At 43.8% G+C, this 23,030-nt stretch overlaps 1 protein-coding gene across 1 annotated transcript in view; it reads left to right on the forward strand.

Moving 5' to 3' along the window:
• Positions 1 to 23,030, forward strand: part of LOC114646647 (probable cation-transporting ATPase 13A4) — a 287,738-nt gene that overhangs the window by 16,531 nt on the left and 248,177 nt on the right. The window contains exons 2-15 of the mRNA XM_028794929.2: positions 5,387 to 5,560; positions 5,647 to 5,778; positions 8,991 to 9,061; positions 9,154 to 9,234; positions 9,308 to 9,377; positions 10,062 to 10,196; positions 10,284 to 10,356; positions 10,440 to 10,571; positions 10,642 to 10,812; positions 10,925 to 11,082; positions 12,320 to 12,508; positions 12,591 to 12,652; positions 21,694 to 21,844; positions 21,950 to 22,033. Coding sequence (XP_028650762.1) covers positions 5,387 to 5,560; positions 5,647 to 5,778; positions 8,991 to 9,061; positions 9,154 to 9,234; positions 9,308 to 9,377; positions 10,062 to 10,196; positions 10,284 to 10,356; positions 10,440 to 10,571; positions 10,642 to 10,812; positions 10,925 to 11,082; positions 12,320 to 12,508; positions 12,591 to 12,652; positions 21,694 to 21,844; positions 21,950 to 22,033 — 1,683 coding nt within the window. The remainder of the gene's footprint in view (positions 1 to 5,386; positions 5,561 to 5,646; positions 5,779 to 8,990; positions 9,062 to 9,153; positions 9,235 to 9,307; positions 9,378 to 10,061; positions 10,197 to 10,283; positions 10,357 to 10,439; positions 10,572 to 10,641; positions 10,813 to 10,924; positions 11,083 to 12,319; positions 12,509 to 12,590; positions 12,653 to 21,693; positions 21,845 to 21,949; positions 22,034 to 23,030) is intronic.

The following is a 23,030-nucleotide window of genomic DNA, read 5'->3' on the forward strand; positions in this document are numbered from 1 at the left end:
TAAGAATGTTATACTTCTCCCTATAAACGTTAATTGTTTATCACTGAAATCGCCTCGTTTTGCTTACATAGCACTTCTGTTTTTTCAATTTCCATTACATATTATATTATAGTCTATATATTAGAAAAGTTTAAAAAAATAAATGAGAATATATATAGGTAAATTTCAAAGAAAATGTATTGAAGTATTCAAATATATATTTATTTATATTTATATATTCATGATTGATATTATCAATGAATTCGCATTTGTCTTAAGGCATCATGTTTACAAAAATTTATGGAGTCTACTAGTATTACAGAAATAAAAGGTCTTTTTCAAGAAGAAAAAAAATCTTCCATTTCTGTGTGCCTATTCCTTGTCTTGTGCTTCAATTTAAATAGTATTTATTCACAGTTGGACACAATTATGATCTAATGAACCCTGTGGCAGATCTGCTCTCAGTTCATAAGCGTCTTTGATGTTCCATAGCACTGATCAAGTACTGTTGTGACATGTTAGGCAACTGGTAAAAATGGTTAAAGTCGCTCAAAATAAAATTCTGAGAGTTGGCAGACAGTGATTCAAGCCTCTGTATCACTCTTGAGATGGTGTCAAATGCTTCACTCTCCACCACGTGTGATATGCATGGTCCTGTTGAAACTTTGTGGAAACTCTCTGGGCATATAGATAGGTTGCAGACAGAAGTTCCACATCTTTTGTGCACTTTTTCTTTAACCATTACGGTTTTATACCATTGTTTATTTATATAAGGTAGACACCTTCACCATGTCTCTCATTGGTGGTGGCTGAGTCTCTGTCCAAACAAATTTGTACGCCACATCCATCAATCACCAAGTGGTCATCCAAATTATTTCCATTTAGTCTGGTTTCTCTAATAGCTATAACACAAGTGTCTCTGTAATCAGTCTGAAAGCGTGTACATGCTTGAAGTTCATCCAACTTATTTCGGAGAGACTGAACATTACCTATTATCCATAAGGGGTGTTGAACTCCACGTCATTTTTTCAATCTTTCTCAAATACCTTCACTTTTCCCCTTCTTCATTTTTTCTTAGTTTTGCAACTATTATCATAATTTACTTTGTTACTAATAGTGCTAACATTTGCTGAGAAATTGGGTGGTAGATACTGTACATGTGTTCAGGTGAGATCCACTGGAACACGTACCCTCTGATATAGGTAATCTGTGCAGGCTCATTAGGATGGGAAGCATGGAGGCCGCAGGTCTGATGAAAGTAAATAAAAATGATAACAATAAGAATAAACATTAAAATTTCTTGCAACACGATTAACTATCAGAAAAGAATAGGAAAAATTATAAATGAAAGAAAGAAAAATGTAACAAAAGATTTAACAAAACATGGAGTGAAACAATTCTGCTACTGGTCACTGCAAGCACAGTGGCTCTTAATCCCCACACTCTTGAAGAATATTCAGATTTGTGAAATACCAGTGGGTCATGAGTTTAAAAGGACTCCTGCCGCATACAATAACACAAACTCTAGTTCAGGTTTTCTTAATCTGTTAGTGTCTTACTAGGCATCTTACCATATGTTAAAGATTTCTCTTTTTTTCTACATATTAGGAAGTTTTTCAAAGCACACAGAACCAATTGCATATACAAAGGATCTTTCCCCTGTGGTGGGTTGGCACCCTGCCCGGGATTGGTTCCTGCCTTGTGCCCTGTGTTGGCTGGGATTGGCTCCAGCAGACCCCCGTGACCCTGTGTTCAGATTCAGCGGGTTGGAAAATGGATTGATGGAAGGATATTTCCCAGAATGGAATGGTGCTTTGTCAAGCAGTGGCTCTATGAGGAGCCACACAACCCAGTAAAAAACCATAAAATGTCATTAAAATACCGGTATTTTTAAGAGTGGAGGGTGACACTATGAACCTGATGATCTGGTTTGGTGTTACAACATTGTTAAATGCTGAGCTGTAGTCAGTTAACACTACTGTGGCATAGCAGGTTTTATTATTTGGGTGTGCCTGGTGTTCCATATTTTTTGAACATGGTATAATTTGGAAACCAGTAGCATTGATATGCAAACTGTAGGTGGCTCAAATTATCTGTAATGCATCATTTAATGTAACCCAGCACCAGTCTGTTGACACATTTCATTTAAACGGTAGTGAATGTCACCAGTCTGTAGTCAATGAGATTGTGCACATTTGCTCTTTTAAAACAGGAAAAATTATTGTCTTTTTTTAAGCAGACCAAGACCATGGGTTTTCTCAGTGATTTTAAAGATGTCATTGAAAACACCAGCTAATTGGTTACCACTGGTTCTTACACTGTGTCCTGAATTCAAAGTCCCATCCAATTTGGATAACTGATATACACTGAATTATTTTAAAAATCTGCCTTATGTCATCCACAGAAAAATAATTCTAATGGCACTGCATACACTCATGTGGGAAAGATTGTGTTACTGTGATCAAAGAGGGCATAGAAAGCATTAAAAGAGAAAGTGTGAATTAGGTTTTAGCTCATTATCTGTTACATCTATACTCTTGCTACAAATTATTTAGATCACAAGTACTCATGTATTCAGTCCCCAACTTATTTCAGTATTGATTTTTAGTCACTCTAATAACCTTCCTGAGATTATACTTGCATTTCTTGTACATCTCCATATCAATGTACAGTAAACCTTCAGTAAATTATCAATCTCACGGTGGTCCACAGTTGTATCCATAGTCACCCTCACATTTTTTGAGGAAGTTAAGGAAGGCTGTTACTTACTCGTCCAGTCATGAAGAGAAATCTGTAAACGTCCTTTAAAGAATCAAAACATTCCTTAAATTTTTCTCTGCCTCTAGTCCAGCAGTACGCCCCTCTTCTTACTAGCTGCTCACACTTCAGAATATAATTGTAAAATGGAAGCAGGATTACTGAGTTGTGGTTGAACTGTCCAAGGTGAAGTTTTTGGGAGCGAGCAGTGAGCATCTTTTATTAGATTATAATGGCGATTCAAAATGTTAGGTAACTTTCTGATGCTATTTAAGGCAAATATTTTTAAATCTACTTTGTTGAAGTCCCTTGAAACAGCAAAAAATTCACGCAGGATGTAAAGGTTTTTATTTTGTTAAAATACTTTATAGTTGCTCAGTGCATTGCTGATGTTGGCTTACAGTGGGATTTAGACAGCAAGCAAAAAGACCACTAGAGGTCTTTGCAAGGAAGTACAATGGGCAGCACTTGAGTATTATATTCAGCAAGTTAGGTGAGCTGTTATTTGAGACAATTTTAACATTCATGTACCATGCATTGTTTACCATAAAACAGGCATCACTGCTGTGTTATCATGCTGCCCTCAGTATAAAGTGGATTCTGAAAATGGATGGATGGATGGATGGGTTTCTCACAACATTAGTTGTATTAGTGTAAGATTCCTTCTGAAGTAAGACCAGCCATGAATAGTTTTGGATAAACATCTCTTAACTTTGTACAGTGGGATGGTGCATTTCCTGCCAGTTCTTTGTAACACATTCATGTTGTCTGTGGACTGTTCCACTGAAGTCTTCAAGTCTTTTCACATTTTTTTGTTGGATTCAGATCTGAGTGTCTTAAGGGTATTCAATTTCGTTTCTTTTCTAACCAGTTTACCCTGTTCAGGAGAGCAGAATTGGAGGGAGACTATGCATTTTTCCACAGCATTAGTAGCAAGGTGGAACTTGGACAGGATGGCATTCCATCCCGGGGCACAAGCAGTTATATATTTATACTTGCTCCTCTGGGGTCAATTTAGAGTCTTTAATGTACCTTAGCTCTTACATTCTTTGTCTGGGTACTGCAGTTTATCTCCCAAATCCCAAATATGGATATGAAATTCTTTTAATTTTTCCAAGACCTTCCCATATCAGAAGGTGCTAAGTGCTCCTAAAATTGATGATGTAGTGCTGTAGGGATATTGCTAGTTCGGAGATGTTTCATTTATCACATGCAGATCATATTCCACTGAAAGGAATAAATCCAATTTGGTGTCCTCAGACTTCCTCTACAAGTGTGCTCTGTCCTCTCAGATCTTTGGCAGATCTGTAAGGCACCATCATATGCCATTTAGTGTGTTTTATGGGAAACTTTGATTTAAGTAGTCCTCATTGTTCCTAAGTCTCATTCTGAGATCTCTGATGTTCTTTACTTTACAAAAGAACCCCCCATGATTTCTGTTTGGCAGCATCTGACTGTGGAGAGACAGCCTGAACAATGGCTAACTTGATAATACCTAAAAGATTTTTCAGGATAGTAACTTGTCCTTACATTCCCTCTCTCAGTCTGTTTCATTACTTTATCCTGGGTTCTTTCAGTGCTCTTTGTTTTTAAATTGTGACCTTTTATCATCTTGAAGGTATTCTGATAATCTGATTGGACAGTATTAACTAATCCTGTGTCTCATTAAGGTGATTAGAGGCACATTAATTTAATATCTGTTGATCTCTGCACTTGGATGTGCTGAGTATGTTGTATAGATCAATAAAATAAAGTTTTCATTTACTACTAGCTGTGCTACCCGTCTAAGACGAGTTGAAATCTAAGTAATCAACGTACTGTAGACCTCAGAGATAATGTTTGCTGTGCACCATGCATTTGGTATGGGATTTGTAAAAGCAGTGTTAATGTTTGTGATGTACCATTTATTGGAATGACAAATGCAATGCATTTTATTGCTACAATTGCTTGTGATGCGCCATCTTTTGGAATGACAGGAACATAGCTACCGGACAGACACACAGGCAGACACATAAAAAACGTTTTCTTTTATTAAGGTGGATGGTGACTTCCTCCTGTTTACCATAGCAGTGACGTTTTTCCTCCATGTAATATCTACTAGACTTAAGGGTTTTTGTCCAAGAATACCTGTTCATTATAAGCATCTACAAGAACAGAAGAGCAGCATAAACATTTAGATCAAGGAAAAGGAGGAATATATCACTGAGCTTCCAAATTGACAGAATTTGGCTTGGGGAAGCAGGATGAATGGAGGCTAACCTATTTTCTTATTTGAGTATTGATTCCTTTTTATTACAGATCTCCACACTGAGCTAAGAAAAGTGTGACGCTCACATTGGTTACACAGACATATGATGGGAAATTAAGTGTTTAGAACACCACCAAGTGGCAGTCATATAACTGTCAGTCTAGTAGTATTCCTCTGTGGGAATGGACTAACAAAGACAAAAGTCAGGGGATATGCCTTGTGGGCATGGCACAGTCCAGGGAAACATATGAGGGCCACTTTAGCACATGGGATGTAGCTAAGATGGAATGGTATCAGTCAATGTATGTATTACCTATAAGATCATTTTTTAGGTAGTCAAAATGGATTTGATTCTAGGGGGGGTTCATTGTCTCTGATTTTTCTCTTAATCTCTTACCTCAGCAAATGTTTGCATACAAAAGCCAGCGATGTCGGCAGGCCCTGTGTATTGTGGGAGGTATCTTCACCTGTGGTTTCCTCTACCTGCTCTTTTACTGGAAGCCGGAATGGAATGTGTGGGCCAACTGCACCCCCTGCAGCTTGGAGGAGGCTGACGTTGTGCTGCTTAGAACCACAGTGAGTGAGTAATGACTGCTTGGACATAGAGATCCAGCAATTTGCTGCCTTAACTTTAACCTCGACAACTTTGCCCTTCTTTCCAGGACGACTTTAAGAGTTACACCCGCAAAGTGGTTCGGTGGGTGTACCTCAGTCCCGTAAGTGACAGGGAGAGGCCTTTATTTCAGGACCAGGGTTCTGTTCTCTATAAAGTCACCATGTATCCAGAGCTGAAGGTGAGTGATTGTCAGTTGTTAGGTAGCAAGAGTGCACAGATTTTGGCGTGTGCAAATACATGTGTGCTGGTGCATGTTTATGGATTTGCATGTGTATATGAATGAGTGTGTTAACTTGTGTTACCATCACTGAATTCCCACTGGAAAAGGCATAGTGGTGTAGGATGGTGCACAAGAGGAGACAATTCACATTGGTGACTAGAAAATTGATCCAAAAGCAAGTTTTGGTGAAGAGGGGCCCCTGCAGCTCTATTTGGAGCCCATGGAGGGTATTCTTTATGATCTCCAGATTAGGGAAGGTGCCATCTGAGTACTCTCCGAATCCCAGCTTTGCACTAAGTTTGGAAGGATGATATCCCATGGTATAATTCCACCCAATCCTTCAGTTTGCTTTGTTCATAAAAAACACTCCATATATTTTGGACTCATTTGGCCATGTTATGTTGTTAGAGATGTGCTTATGTGCTGCATGCAGTACATACCACAGTGGAAGGTTAGGGGCACAATAGACTTTTTTGTACATAATGTCCTGCAAGTACAATAGACATTGATAACACTACAAGAAAGAGAGTGTTGAGCTACAAGGAGATATGCTTTATTCCTACAATGCTAGAGGGTGGGTGACCCAACAGATTCCAGGGATGACTGACTTTGAACTTTGAAGGAGAGAGAAACCTGGAAGGCTTGGCAATGTACAACTAGGACTCCGGCCCAAGAAGTGTCGGAACTGGGTCTCTAGCTGAGGAAGACTGACAGAAGGATACTTTTCTACCTCTTAAACACCGATGCACACAGTTGTCCATTTCAGGGAATGACTGCTAAAAAGCTACCTTGGGAATATGACTCCTTTAAAGTCACTTCACTTGGAGTGGGCATGAGGTTTCACTAAGAAACACTTCCCATTGACACTGAAAGTGACCCCGGTAAGGGGATTCAAACAATCTCCTGCCAGAATCATACCTGCATCTGGGAGATGGGAAGCAAGTTTGTGTCTAGGACACACTGGCAGGTGGATAACACTGAATGACATATGGAGGGGGCTTTAATGCTCTTCCACCACATATAGAGGGGCAGCTTCATGCTCTGGAAAGCTCAGAATGGCAGGCATTTATATCAGCTTTGTATACCTCTATCCTTTGTGTTTGTGGTGAAAATAAAGCATAATAAATATCCATCCATCCATTTTCCAACCCGCTGAATCCGAACACAGGGTCACGGGGGTCTGCTGGAGCCAATCCCAGCCAACACAGGGCACAAGGCAGGAAACAATCCTGGGCAGGGTGCCAACCCACCGCAGGACACACACAAACACACCCACACACCAAGCACACACTAGGGCCAATTTAGAATCGCCAATCCACCTAACCTGCATGTCTTTGGACTGTGGGAGGAAACCGGAGTGCCCGGAGGAAACCCACGCAGACACGGGGAGAACATGCAAACTCCACGCAGGGAGGACCCGGGAAGCGAACCCGGGTCCCCAGGTCTCCCAACTGCGAGGCAGCAGCGCTACCCACTGCGCCACCGTGCCGCCCGCATAATAAATAAAGTGAGAAATTTATCCTCTAACAAGACAAGTCTGATAACCTTTAGTCAGTAATCAGGCAGGAGAAAAGCTTGTCCATTTGCGTAATTTATTTTCACTTGCAGCACCAAGCTGATTGAGGAGCATCTCTCACAGTAGTCTGTTACAGAATGATGAGAATGGACAGAGAAACAAAGGTTACAGGTTCATTTTATAAACTTTTGAATTTACATTGTGGGTAACTGCCCGGACACAGACAGGTAGACATCATTTTGTCACCCAACACACGTTTATTTACAGTCTATTATGTACAGTCTTAAATGCCACACAAACCCAAACTCCCCCAAAGTCCAGGCCAACCACTATGCCTCACTCTTCAGGCTGCCTCCGTGTCTCCTCCTGAGACCTTGTCCAACTGCTCTCTCGACTCCAGCCTCATTGTGAAGGGAGGTGGCCCCTTTTATTAGCACCCAGATGTGCTCCTGGTGTGTTCGGCAATCTCCCACGAACACACCAGTGTGGCGGAAGTGCCGGCTGCGTACCCGGAAGCACTCCGGGTGTCCCCACTCATCTTCTCCCCAGCACTTCCTGGTGTTGGGGAAGTGATGGGGTCCAGGGTTCTCCAGGTATGGGGGCGCCCCCTGGTGGTGACCACGGGCCCCTACAAGGTTGAGCTTCCCAGCTCTGTACCCGTGGCCCCCAAAGGAACCAGGGCAGTCGCCCCCTCGTGGTCTGAAAGAGGCATGGGCCCTCCTCCTGTCTTCCTGGGCGTCCCGACTGGGTGCCAACCCCAGCCGCATGCCACAACATACAGTGTCAATCAATGCATACATTTACTCTGGTTGGTTCAGTGGTTTACACCCAAATGATTTATATAAAATTAAAGTCTATTTTATTATTGTTCTTATTATTCTTATGCCATATCAGTTGAGCCAACACCCCTGAAATTCCTGTGTATATATAAAACAGGTCATCTGATCTCTTAGTCATCTTTCAGTGCATTTTGTGTATTACATTCTTGTCTCAGTTGTTCACTTAACCTTTATCTGGTTTCCTGATATGCCTTAACAGGTTTCTGACATATATTAACCCTTTATGCTATTTGTTTAAGATGAATGCTATGTTACCCTTAAAGTATTCTTCCACATGTTCTACCTGTTGGTCCATCTTTTGTTTGTTTAATTGCTTTAATAAATATTTTTTTAAACTTTTAGGATTATTTAATATTAATTTAGTTGTGATTTAATTTAACAAATGCACCTTCTGCTGTTACAGTGTACAGTATGTAAGGGCATGTAAGCACATACGTATGTATGTGTGTGTGTGTTTTTGTCCCTGTGGATCTACTGTAAATTGTAAATGCCTGTGTACCCAAATATTTATACATGTTTACTGATCCAGTGAATGTTTCAAAATGTACCTGTTGGTACACTGAATATACAGTATATATATATATATATATATATATATATATATATATATATATATATATATATATATATATATATATATATATATATATATATATATAGGGTGGTCCAGATCTAACTATGCAATTATTGCATTGCATTAAAAGTTGCATAGTTAGATCTGGACCACCCTGTCTATAATATATGGCATGTGTATACATTTGTGTTTTTGTTAGGCCCTACTAGGTTCCTAATGCTGCCTTTTCTTTCACTTTCAGGTGCGTTATATTGAGGCTCAGAAATTACGCTATGCCTGGGATCGTATTGAGTGCATGTTTGTCAGACTGGGGTGTGTATCTAAAAGTTCAACTCAGCAACAGTAACTACTAACTAAAAAGTACCAAATCTGTCTAATCCTTACATTAATGATACATCCCTTAGGGGGCTGGATGACAGTCTGTCCTGCAAAGACATCCACTGGAAATATGGGAAGGGGCTGTGTGAAGAAGAGGAGAATGTCAGGTAGTTGGGGGACCCTGGTTCAATTAGGTTCGTTTGTGACACACGTACACTCATTACAAATTTCACCTTGTAGGAGACTTATTGTGGGACCCAATAGCATCAACATTCAGATCTCTCCCATCTGGAAGCTGATGTTTAAAGAGGTAAGTGAGGCATCTATGCACTTGTGAAAGTGCAGAAAGAGTGAGCCGAGTGTGTATAGGTGGATATGTAGTTGTTTCCTCATTTGTGCCTATGCTTGTAAGACAGTGTTAGGTGGAATTATGCACATTTACATGTTTGAGAATTTTGCTTCAGTGTCTGTGGGAGAGTGCACTTTTGTGCATACATGTTTTAGCATGTGGGTGAGTAGGAATTATTTTTTAGTGCTTGTATGAGACTATGCAAATATGTTCATGTGCGTATGTGTACATGATTATGTACTTATAAAAATATATATGTCTGTGCACTTGTCTTATGTGTGACTGTGCAAATCTGTGAACAAGTGCAATTTTGTTTGTGCTTGTGAAAGTGTGCATTGGTGTGTCTGATATCCATTTGTGTGTCTGTAAGTGCCTGTGTGTATACTTGTGAATGTAATGTGAGCCTGGGCATGTCTGCAGGAATTAACATATTTATTGGTGGGTGTATAAGTAAGTATTCTTGAGTTTGGGTGTCTGTGTGTAGATGTATATATGTATATATGTACAGTATGTGCACTTTTTGTGTGTATATGTGCCTCTGTTTGTAAGAGATAGGTGCCTGTAGGAGGTGTGTGTGAATACATATCTGTTTGTCACTGGCGCCTGGATTCCTCACTGCAGCCCTCACTATTCTCTGTCCACCAGATCTTGAATCCCTTCTACGTCTTTCAAGTGTTCAGTGTCTGCCTGTGGTTTGCAGAAGACTACATGACGTATGCCATTGCCATCATCATCATGTCAATCATCTCCATCAGCCTTTCTGTCTATGATGTCCGGCAGGTCAGGGTCCCACTTTTCACTCTTATTGCTCAAGTGCACTGGCCTCCACCCATTTAAACCCATATTGTTTGCTTCTTTATCCTTCAGCAATCTGTGAAACTACATAAGCTGGTGGCAGAGCACAACAGCATGAATGTCAAAGTCTCCCGAATGGGCACAGGTTGCTTTTCTTGTTTCCTACTGCTTCTGGCTGATTGTCCTGACATTGTTCTTAGGGTGACTAATCTCTCTGTGTCTTGACAGGTTGGGTGGAAATCCCATCAAACCAGATGGTTCCAGGCGATATCTTCCAAATTATTGGAAATAAACAGATTCTCTCTTGTGACGCCATCCTGCTGTCAGGCAGTTGCATTATTAATGAAAGCATGTTGACTGGTAAGGATCTTGCCAGGAAAGACTTTCAGCAGTCTGACATGGCCTTCTCAAAAGGATCCTCTTCTTACAGGTGAAAGCGTCCCAGTGACTAAGTCAGCTCTTCCTCAGGAGAGTGCATCAGGCCCATGGAAGGATAGCAGTCCTGAAGATTACAAGCGTCATGTGCTGTACTGTGGAACTCAAGTCATCCAGATCAAGGCAGCTAGTGGCACTGCTGTCCAAGCAGTGGTGCTGCGAACAGGTTGGTAGGGCCTCAAACATTTGACTTCCCAAACTACAAGCTTCTAGTCGATACTTGCTGAGGACAAAACATGGCAGGGCATTGGTTTGATTGAGCACTGCTCACCTTTCAGGGTTCACAACAGCAAAGGGAGAACTGGTTCGTTCCATCCTGTACCCCAAGCCCACCGATTTCAAGTTATACAGAGATGCTACCCGTTTCTTAATGTGCCTCATTGCAGTCGCCCTGATTGGAATGATCTACTCCATAATCATCTGGACCATCAATAAGGTACATACATTATGGGGGTGCAGGTGTTCAGAAAGAGGGTCAACTAGAGAGGCTTAACAAAGTGAGAAGGTGAGGTACAGTGAGAGTAATGAAGTGTGGGAGTGACTTAAATTGTGCAAGTGTTAGTAACTGATGGAGTCTGAGTGAGTAACTAAGCTCTTCATTGAGAGTGGATGTGTGTTAGAGAGCACAATGTGCAGTAAATATGGCAAAGCTATCCTGCAGGGGTAGGCACGGGGTCTGTTAATGCAACACAAACTCTCAGTTACTAACAGAACTTAGGGTGACGAGGTCAAGATTGTGAGCATGTTGATAGGTGTTGTGGAGGCTGGCCTGGACACAGACAGGCGGACACCAATGGTTCACCCAACACACGTTTATTATACATAATTTATCTTTACAAAGGTGCCACACAACCCCAGTACTCTCCCAAAGTCCAGGCCTTTCTCTAATGCCTTCCTCTCAGGTCCGCCTCCACTCCTCTGCTCCAAGACTTCGTCTTTCTCCGCTCCCAACTCCAGCCACTGAACGGAGGGAGGCGGCCCCTTTTATAATACTCCGGATGTGCTCCAGGTGCCTCTCAATAATCTTCCGCCGGCACTCCCCAGTGTGGTGGAAGTACCGGCTGCGCACCCGGAAGCACTCCAGGTGTCCCTGGTCGTCTTCCCCCCAGCACTTCCGGGTGTGGCTTTCCAGGCATCGGGGCGCCCCCTGGCGGTGACCACGGGCCCCTATAGGGTTGAGCTTCCAAGCTCAGTTCCCGTGGTCCCCAAAGCCACCAGGGTGGTCGTCCCCTCACGGTCTGGAGGAGGCGTAATCCCTCCTCCGATCCTTCTGGGCATCCTGGCTGGGTGCCACCCCCAGCCGCTTACCACAGTGTGTAAAAGTATCAAAAAGTGTTTGAGCCAGAGTAGTGAGAGAGGATGGAAAATGAGTGAATTTTCCAGTTAGGATTTTAAGTGAAGACATCTGTCAAAGTGGTATTGGGATTAAATTGAGTGTGAGTTTTAAGTAAGAGCCCGAGACTAAGTCTTGATGATTCATTTTAACAGATATACAGTATCTAGCTGCATGAGAATAAGTGCTTGTAGCAGAGTTTGAGGGTACCACAAAATTAATACGAGAGTGAGCTTTACTGAGTGAGTGCGTGTTCTGCGTGCGTGTCTGATTACCTGTCTAAGTTAGAAGAGTTGACAATGAAAATAAAAGAACTGAGCAGCATGTCTCTGTACTTCAGGCATTTGCGGGGGACATTGTAATGGATGCCTTGGATGTGATCACCATTGCAGTTCCCCCTGCCCTTCCTGCTGCCATGACTGTTGGCATCATCTATGCTCAGGGGCGTCTGAAAAAGCGTGGTGTGTTCTGCATCAGTCCCCAGAGGATAAATGTCTGTGGTCAGATGAACCTGGTGTGTTTTGACAAGGTGAGTGTTTAAAATGCATATCCACACACTCAAAGGTGGAATTTTTCTTTTTATATCGACTGACTCAGTTTTCCACATTAAGACAGGGACACTGACTGAGGATGGACTGGACCTCTGGGCACTGAGTGAGGCAAAGGATCATGGGTAAGAAAGGGATTTGGAGTATCCAGACTGACTTATACTGTGTTCCAAATGTAAATTTGTTTAGGGGTCAAGAGCCTTTCAAGAAAGTGATGCTCTTTTTGTACACAAAGTAAAGCCATGTAACTAGATGGTATAGAAGTCAGCTCTAGGCCTCAATAATGATACTCCAGCCACTTACCCTCTTGCATAGTCTAACTATCAAGATATGAGTCTGCTTTGCCTGATGAAACTGCCAAAGTCAAAAGTGCCTTTAGAAAGTCTCCAAATGGACCTTCTCTTTAGGCTCCTGAATATCTTTATGTCATGTGTGAAGGGTGGCAACTCTGTGAAATTTTGACAACAAAGATGCCATCTTCCAAACTCATTTAATCTCATAGTGTGTTGCACCAAACAGGTAACTGACAAATCCCTCCCTACTTTATCCTAACAGAACTATAATTGTACTAAGCCTTTCATACTGCTGTTGCTTACAATGGCTTTGCGACTTGGCTAACTGTCTGCCTCACAGGAGAATTACTGAGGTCAGCAGGTGGGCCCCCCTTCTCTCAATTGGTGTTTCATTAGATTTAAGCCAACAACACCAAGAGGATTTTAACAGTGCGTGTAACATCTTACACACACCCTCCTCCTTTCCTGATGACAGAGGCCCAGCCAATTCTATATATCTCCCTTACAACAACAGCAACATATATTTACATAGCACATTTTTATACAAACAATGTAGCTCAACATGGTTTACAGGATGAAATACAAAGGAAGTTAATTTAAAACATAAACAAGATTATGGGCAATCATTTTATACAGTATGTAACAAAGAAAAAGGTAACGTTGGATGGCCAGGAAAAAAAAATTCCACAGAAAAAAAAAAAAACTCCAGTTAGGCTGGAGAAAAAAAATAAATCTGCAGGGGTTCCAAGGCCAAAAGACTGCCCAGCCCCCACTGGGCATTCTACCTAACATAGATGTTCTAAATCAGTCCTCATGGTTTATAGGCTTCACATGGAAGAATTTGATGATGATGGACATGTGGACAATTAGGACATCTGCCATTCAGTCCAGCATTGTGCCTTGCTCAGATGGTAGTGGTGCAGATCGCCTCCACATAAGAACTGGAAAAGACAGCAGAGAATAGTACAGATTAGTGTGGAATTGCAGAACCCAGAGGAAAATGATAATTCAGTGCCCATAAAGACTAATAGGGATAAAAGTTAATAGGGATAAAAGTTAGCTATGATAAAGCCATTTTAAAATAATGGGTTTTTAGCAGTTTTTTTAAATTGTTCTACAGTATTAGCCTGGTGAATTTCTTTTGGGAAAGAAGTCCAAATTTTAGGTGTATAACAGCAAAAACCCAGCCACAGGAGATGCACAAACCAGTGTGTTTCTTCATGCCACTCCCAAGCCCGGATAAATGGGGAGGGTTACGTCAGGAAGGGCATCTGATGTAAAATTTTGCCAGATCAATATGTGGATAACAATATAGATTTCCATACTGGATCGGTAGAGGTTCAGGTTAACAACGCCTGCCAACAGTACAGTTAGCCAACAGGGTGCTGGCAGAATTTGGGCTAATGTTGGCTGAAGAAGGAGAAGAGGGGAAGGCATGTCTGTAGGCAGAGGGAGAAGAGGAAGGTAAAGAGAATGGAAGTGAGGGTAGGAACTTTGAATGTTAGCAGTATGACTGGTAAAGGGAGAGAGCTGATATGATTGAAAGAGGGAAGGTTGATGTATTGCGCATGCAAGGGACCAGATGGAAGGGGTGTAAGGCCAGTTGTATCAGAGACAGGTTCAAATAATTCTACCATGGTGTGGATGGAAGAAAAAATTTGGTAGGGGTTATCTTGAAGGAACAATATGTCAAGAGTGTTTTGGAAGTGAAAAGAGTGTCAGGCAGAGTGATGATTATGAACCTGGAAATTGAAGGTATGATGATGAATATTATTAGTACATATGCCCCGCAGGGTGGGTGTGCAACTGATGAGAAAGAAGATTTCTGGAGTGAGTTGGATGAAGTGGTGGAAAGTGCACTCAAGGGAGAGAGAGTGGTGATTGGAAAGGATTTCAATGGACATGGTGAAGAGAACAGAGGGGATAAGGAGAGTAATGAAGAAGGTCAAATGGTAGTGGATTTTGCGAAAAGAATGGATATGAGTATGGTGAATATGTATTTTAAGATGAGGGAGGAACACTGGGTGACTACAAGAGTGGAGGAAGATGCACACAAGTGGATTATATCCTATCCAGGAGGTTTAATATGAAGGACTCTGGAGACTTCAAAGTGATAGCAGGGGAAAGCATACTTGGGTACCATAGGATGGTTGTCTTTAGGATGGCATTGGAGAGCAAGAAGAGAGGGAAAGTGAGGGCAGAGCCAAGGATCAAATGGTGGAAGCTGAAAAAGGAAGACTGTAAGGTGGAGTTCAGGGAGGAAGTAAGAGCGGCACTGGGTGGCAGTGAAGAGTTACCAGATAGTTGGGCAGCTACAGCAGAAGTGGTATGGGAGACAGCTAGAAGGGTTCTTGATGTGACATCTGGACAGAGGAAGGAGGACGAAGAAACCTGGGGGTGGAATGGGAAAATACAGGGGAGTATACAGAGGAAGAAGTTGTCGAATAAGAAGTGGGATAGTCAGAGAGATGCAGAAAGTAGACAGGAGTAAAAGGAGATAATGCATAAGGTGAAGAGAGAGATGACGAAGACTAAAGAAAAGGCATATAATGAGTTGTATGAGATTTTGAGAGGGAGAAGAAGACCTGTACCAACTGGCCTGACAGAGGGACCAAGCTGGGAAAGATGTGCAGCAGGTTAAGGTGATAAAGGATAAAGATGGAAACGTATCACAAGCAAGGAGAGTGTGTTGAACAGATGGGACGAGTACTTTGAGAGGCTGATTAATGATGAGAATAAGAGAGAGAGAAGGTTGGATGATGGGAAGATAGTGAATCAGGAAGTGCAATGGATTAGCAAGGAGGAAGTAAGGACAGCTATGAAGAGAATGAAAAATGGGAAGGCTGTTGGTCCAGATGACATACCTGTGTTTAGGAAAGATGGCAGTGGAGTTTTTAACCAGATTGTTTAATGCAAACTTGAAAAGTGAGAAGATGTAAGAGTGGAGAAGATGTGTACTGGTTTTTAAGAATAAGGGAGATGTACAGAACTGTATTAACTACAGGGGGATAAAATTGGTGAGCCACATGAAGTTATGAAAAAGAATAGTGAAATCCTGATTAAGAAGAGAGGTGATGATTAGTGAGCAGCAGTATGGTTTCATGCTGGGAAAGAGCACTATAGATGTGATGTCTGCTGTGCTGGTGTTGATGGAGAAATATAGAGAAGGCCAGAAGGAGTTGCATTGTGTCTTTGTGGAGATTTATGTAAGAGCGGTAGGGGATATGTACGAGGGAAATGTGACAGTGGTGAGGTCTGCGGTAGGAATAATGGATGCATTCAAGGTAGAGGTGGGATTACATCAGGGATCAGCTCTGAGCCTTTTCTAAACTGCAATGGTGAATGACAGGTTGACAGACAAGATTAGACAGGAGTCCCCATGGACTATGATATTTGCGGATGTCATTGTGATTTGTACCGAGAGTAGGGAGCAGGTTGAGGAGACCCTGGAGAGTTGGAGATATGCTCTAGAGAGGAGAGGAATGAAGGTCAGTAGGAATAACACAGAAAACATGTGTGTGAATGAGAGGGAGATCAGAGGAATTGTGATAATGGAGGGAGTAGAGTTGGGAAAGGTGGAGAAGTTTAAATACTTGAGATCAACAGTACAGAGTAATGAGGAGTATGGAAGAGAGCTGAAGAAGAGAGTGCAGGCAGGGTGAAGTGGGTAGAGAACAGTGTCAGGAGTGATTTGTGACAGACTGGTACCAGCAAGAGTGAAAGGGAAGGTCCTCAAGACAGTAGTGAGACCAGCTATGTTATATTGATTGGAGACTATGCCACTGACCAAATAACAGGAGACAGAGCTGGAGGTGGCAAAGTTAAAGATGTTAAGATTTGCACTGGGTGTGGCAATAATGGACAAGATTAGAAATTAGTACATTAGAGGCTCAGCTCAGGTTGGATGGTTGGGAGAAAAAATCAGAGAGGTGAGATTGCGTTGGTTTGGACATGTGCAGAGCAGAGATGCTGGGTAAATTGGAAGAAGGATGTTAAGGATGGAGTAGCCAGGTAAGAGGAAAAGTGGAAGGCCTATGAGAAGGTTTATGGATGTGGTGAGAGAGGATATGAAGGTGGTGGGTATAACGGCGCAAGATGCAGAGGACAGGAAGATATGGAAGAAGATGATCCACTGTAGCAACCCCTAATGGAAGCAGCCAAAAGAAGAAGAAGAAGAAGAAGGTGCATAACAGCAAAAGGCTGACCTTAGTTTTAGTTTTACTAAAATAATCTAAAAACCATATTATAGAATAATAAAATAATAAAACCAATAAATAAACCCACCCACTTATTTTCATACGAACCTGTTCTTCCGACCTCAGAGGTAAACATACCATCCATCCATTCTCTTCCACTTATCCGAGATCGGGTCACGGGGGCAGCAGCTTGAGCAGAGATGCCCAGACTTCCCTCTCCCTGACCACTTCTACTAGCTCTTCCAGGGGAATTCTGAGGCGTTCCCTGGCCAGCCGAGAGACATAGTCCCTCCAGCATGTCCTGGGTCTTCCCCGGGGCCTCCTCCCAGTTAGACATGCCCGCAACACCTCACCAGGGAGCCGTCCAGGAGGCATCCTGAACAGATGCCCGAGCCACTTCATCTGACTCCTCTCGATGCGGAGGAGCAGTGGCTCTACTCTGAGCTTCTCCCAGATGACCGAGCTTCTCACCCTATCTTTAATGGAAAGCCCATACACCCTGCAGAGGAAACTCATTTCAGCCGCTTGTATTCGCAATCTTGTTCTTTCGGTCACTATCCATAGCTCATGACCATAGGTGAGGGTAGGAACATAGATCGACTGGTAAATTGAGAGCTTTGCCTTTTGGCTCAGCTCCTTTTTCACCACGACAGACCGATGCAGAGCCCGTATCACTGCGAATGACGCACCGATCCGCCTGTCGATCTCCCGCTCTATTCTTCCCTCATTTGTGAACAAGACCCCGAGATACTTGAACTCCTCCACTTGGGGCAGGATCTCGCTCCCAATCCTGAGAGGGCACTCCACCCTTTTCTGGCTGAGAACCATGGTCTCGGATTTGGAGGTGCTGATTCCCATCCCAGCTGCTTCACACTCGGCTGCGAGCCAATCCAGAGAGAGCTGAAGATCACGACCTGACGAAGCAAACAGGACAACATCATCTGCAAAAAACAGTGACTCAATCCTGAGCCCACCAAACCAGACCCACTCAACGCTCTGGCTGCGCCTAGAAGTTTTGTCCATAAAATTTATGAGCAGAATCGGTGACAAAGGGCAGCCCTGGCAGAGTCCAACTCTCACCGGAAATTGTTTCGACTTACTGCCGGCAATGCGGACCAAGCTCCGACACCGGTTGTACAGGGAACGAACAGCACTTATCAGGGGTTCTGGTACCCCATACTCCCGGAGCACCCCCCACAGGATTCCCCAAGGGACATGGTCGAACACCTTTTCCAAGTCCACAAAACACATGTAGACTGGTTGGGCAAACTCCTATGCACCCTCCAGGACTCTGCCAAGGATGTAGAGCTGGTCCACTGTTCCACGACTAGGACGAAAACCACACTGTTCCTCTTGAATCCGAGGTTCGACTATCTGATGGACCTTCCTCTCCAGGACCCCCGAATAGACTTTTTCAGGGAGGCTGAGGAGTGTGATTCCTCTGTAGTTGAAACACACCCTCCGGTCCCCCTTCTTAAATAGTGGGACCACCACCCCGGTCTGCCAATCCAGAGGCACTGTCCCTGATGTCCATGTTGCAGAGGCGTGTCAACCAAGACAGTCCTACAACATCCAGAGCCTTGAGGAACTCCGGGCATATCTCATCCACCCCTGGGGCCCTGCCACCAAGGAGTTTTTTGACCACCTCGATGACCTCAGTCCCAGAGATGGGAGAGCCCACCTCCGAGTCCCTAGGCTCTGCTTCCTCATTGGAACTCCTCCACCTCCTCCTCCTCCTCCTCTGTAGTTGAAACACACCCTCCGGTCCCCCTTCTTAAATAGTGGGACCACCACCCCGGTCTGCCAATCCAGAGGCACTGTCCCTGATGTCCATGTTGCAGAGGCGTGTCAACCAAGACAGTCCTACAACATCCAGAGCCTTGAGGAACTCCGGGCATATCTCATCCACCCCTGGGGCCCTGCCACCAAGGAGTTTTTTGACCACCTCGATGACCTCAGTCCCAGAGATGGGAGAGCCCACCTCCGAGTCCCTAGGCTCTGCTTCCTCATTGGAAGATATGTTAGTGGGATTGAGGAGGTCTTTGAAGTATTCCCCCCCACCGACTCACAATGTCCCGAGTCGAGGTCAGCAGCACACCATCCCCACCATATACAGTGTTGACACTGCACTGCTTCCCCCTGCTGAGACGCTGGATGGTGGACCAGAATCTCCTCAAAGCCATCCGGAAGTTGTTCTCCATGGCCTCCCCAAACTCCTCCCACTCCCGAGTTTTGCCTCAGCAACCACCGAAGCCACATTCCCCTTGGCCGGCCGGTACCTGTTAGCCACCTCTGGAGTCCCACAGGAAAGATGGGTCCTGTAGTACTCCTTCTTCAGCTTGACAGCATCCCTCACTGCCGGTGTCCACCAATGGGTTCAGGGATTGCCGCCATGACAGGCACCGACCACCTTACGACCACAGCTCCGGTCAGCCTCCTCAACAATAGAGGCAGGGAACATAGCCCATTCAGACTCAATCGGGATGTGGTCGAAGTTCTGCCAGAGGTGGGAGTTGAAGCTACTTCTGACAAGGAACTCTGCCAGACGTTCCCAGCAGACCCTCACAATACGTTTGGGCCTACCAGGCATCCTTCCCCACCAACGAAGCCAACTCATCAACAGGTGGTGACCAGTTGACAGCTCCTCCCCTCTCTTCGCCCAAGTGTCCAGGACATGTGGCTGCAACTCCGATGAAACGACCATGAAGTCGATCATCGAACTGAGGCCTAGGGTGTCCTGGTGCCAGGTGCACATATGGACACCCCTATGCCTGAACATGTGTTCGTTATTGACAATCCATGATGAGCACAGAAGTCCAATAACAAAACACCACTCTGGTTCAGATCAGGGGGGCCATTCCTTCCAATCACACCCTACCAGGGGCATAAAGCCCCCGACAACAGAGGATCATTGGGACATACAAATCCCTCCACCACAATAAGGTGGCGGCTCGAGGAGGGGGGTAAACATACCTTTAATTAAAAAACTCCTTTTTCTCCACTTTGTATCAGTTTATTCATCTCGTTCTTAAGCTGCCTTGATGAAAAGCCTAATTCTCTCATTAATGATGTCATTGATTTTGCTATGAAACTTCAGCAAATTCTCAACTGCTCGTATGTGCACAACCCAACCTTTCAATCTGGCTTCAGCTGCCAAATCTGCATACTTCAATTTCTTTCTTTCATGCACTTCTTCTAAAGACCCTTCCCATGGGACCGTAAGGTTGGGAGCATGTGCTGATAGCATGTAGCTGCACCCACCACACACCGAACCACCAGGATTGGGACCCAAGTGCACCGGGTGAGACCTCAGCACCACACTGAAACAGTGTGTGTTTTTTATTTTTTTACAGTGGCTGGAGTGCCACTCCTGCCATCAACCCCCAAGTTTTCCCTGTAAATTGGAGGACCTGCTTGCAGGGCTGGATGCAGATTAACATCATACTCAGAATGAGGCAATTGCAAGTTAAAGGCCTTGCTCAAGGGCCCAACAGAGTAGCGTCACTTCTGGCGTTATTGGGATCTAAACTATTTGTTTGTTTTCTGACCACATTAATATATCTGGCTGCAAGTTACTCAGTGCTATTTTTTTTTATTATCATTCTTTCATTAAGGTCTACAGTCAGCTTCCAGTCATTTACTGTCTCTAATTGTCCCCCGTTTTATTTAGGGGCTCCTATCAAGGCATAACGCTCCTCCTTAACAAATGATTGCCTACCAATACCTGCATTCTTTAAAGAATTTGCTCCTTTCCTTTTCTCCTCCACAACAATGGCAACACAAGCCAGTACTTTGTTATGCTTCCATGTATATCTGCCTTGGCTCAAGCTAACTTTGCAGCCTGACAAAATATGCTGTAATGAAGCGACCCCTGCACATAATGCACACTTTGGGTCTGCCCCAGTCCCACACCATCATGTTTTTTGGGGGTGGAAGTATATCATAAATCATTCCAATGAGGAACTGCACTCTACTCGACTCTGTCTCTCACAGATACCTCCAACTCAACCTTATTTTCTCTAGGCTTTCTCAATGGAGCAATTGACTCTGCTTTCCCTAGGATGCTGCTATGGCATATTTACCTACCTCCTCCTGATACCTAATCTCTTCCACCACCAACTGATGGCACTCTCCATCCACTTACTCCAAAAGGGCTTCTTAACTTCATAGCCTAGTCCTGCCCTGCTGTGCTGCCATAAAGGCCTCTAACTCTGTTTACTTTTTCTTCCCCTAAAGTAATTACTTTTAGAGTACCATTTAATCATGTACTCAGTACTGCCTCCTACTGGCTGTTTTGCCACATTGGTGTTGGAGAGACTCCTCAGTTACCAGTGTGGGCTTCTCTTCTAAAATACAGACCCAGTTGGTTCCATCCTTCTGCCTAATGTAATTTCTGCCCCAGCAACCCTCTCCCAACTCAGGAGACCTGGCAGCTGACACTATCCCACCCAGCCATCTTTAGCTGTTGACTCTGCCTTGAATAATCTGCCCAGAGTCGTCACTAAGTTTCTCTGTCATTATAGTGAACTCTAAAGAAGAAAAAGACTTCCCCTGCCCGAGGCTGAATGAATGACCCCTCTGGAATGGATTCTTTTTCAGCTGGACTGTACAGTTGTGAGTGAGCAGCGTTGTCATTTGGCCACAGTCTTCCTTAAGTGTATCTGTCTTTGTTTTCAGCTTTGCCCCATTGTTAGAATTCCATTTGGATGCTTTTCTTCCTTGGAGTCCAAGCTGTGCTGCCATGGCAACCTGCCATTCACTTATTACAATTGATGGTAACATTCAGGGAGACCCACTTGACATCAAAATGTTTGAAGCCACAGGCTGGGTAAGGTTTATTTCTATTCCTCGGGGGGTTACAAAAACACTAAAGGGATTTTTAAGAGTACTGTATACCAATGCTCTTGATTGACCTACTGTATTCCTTGCCCAGGTGATGAATGAAAACACAGAAAAATTTCAAAGCACGCAGAGAGATCCCCTCAGCCTCCTAGTGAAGCCCGGTCCAACCTTAAGGGTGAGACAGAGATAGAGAGAAAGAAAGTGACTGCATTGGAGCATGTCATCCCCAGTAATGCCAACTTTCTAAAATTCAGGAGTTCCATGAAACTGATAAGTGTAGCTCTTTACCATGTCTCATTTGGTATTGAGAAATGAAGTTAGAGAATTCAAGTGTCCATTAAGTATCCTGCAGAACCTTTCAAATAGACTTAAATACCAAATTTGAGTAACAATGAGAATTCAGGAATTTAAGATAGGCTGGAAGAAGGGACATAAGAAAGGCATGAGATAAAGGGATTGTAGCAGAATATGACAGAAAGACATTATGGTTTCAGGTCAGGTAAGGTTGGGAGCATGCATTGGTACAGTGCATTGCCGCATCCACCGCACAAAGAAATAGCTTAGAATCCTGATTGGCAACCCTCCAGGCAGACACATGGTCCAGTCCCACCTCTCAGAAATGACCATCTCTCTGCTGCAGCCAGGTGTTACGTGGGTGTCCTTTTGGCCTGTTCCAGCCGCTCGGGTTCTCAACAATGAGGATCCTGTGAGCCGGATCACCCTCAGGGAATTGCCCCACTGGCCATAGTGCCATAACTGGCACCCCCTCACAATGCAAGTAATGTGCCTCATTTGGGACACAAAGTCAAACCAGTGGTACTCAAGGATTCTCTGAAGAGACACAGTCCCGAAGGAATCCAGTCTTTGTCTCAGGTCACTGTATAGTAACCATGTAGCAAGACAGTAGGCACCAGGACTCTAAAAACTTGAATGTTCGTCCTTTTGTGAAGATGTCAGGAGCACCACACACCCCTTTCCAATGACCTCATGACCCCTATGCTCTCCCAATCCATCTACTGACTTCATAGGAAGAGTCACCAGAGACATGAATGTCGCTGCCAAGGTAAGTAAGCCTCTCGACAAGGTTGACATTGTCTCCACAGACAGACACACTACTGAGGGCTGTGTCCAAGAGGTCATCAAAGGCCTGGATGTTGGTTTTTATCCAGGAC

The sequence above is a fragment of the Erpetoichthys calabaricus genome, chromosome 2 (genome assembly GCF_900747795.2).
Source record: "Erpetoichthys calabaricus chromosome 2, fErpCal1.3, whole genome shotgun sequence".
NCBI lineage: Eukaryota > Metazoa > Chordata > Cladistia > Polypteriformes > Polypteridae > Erpetoichthys > Erpetoichthys calabaricus.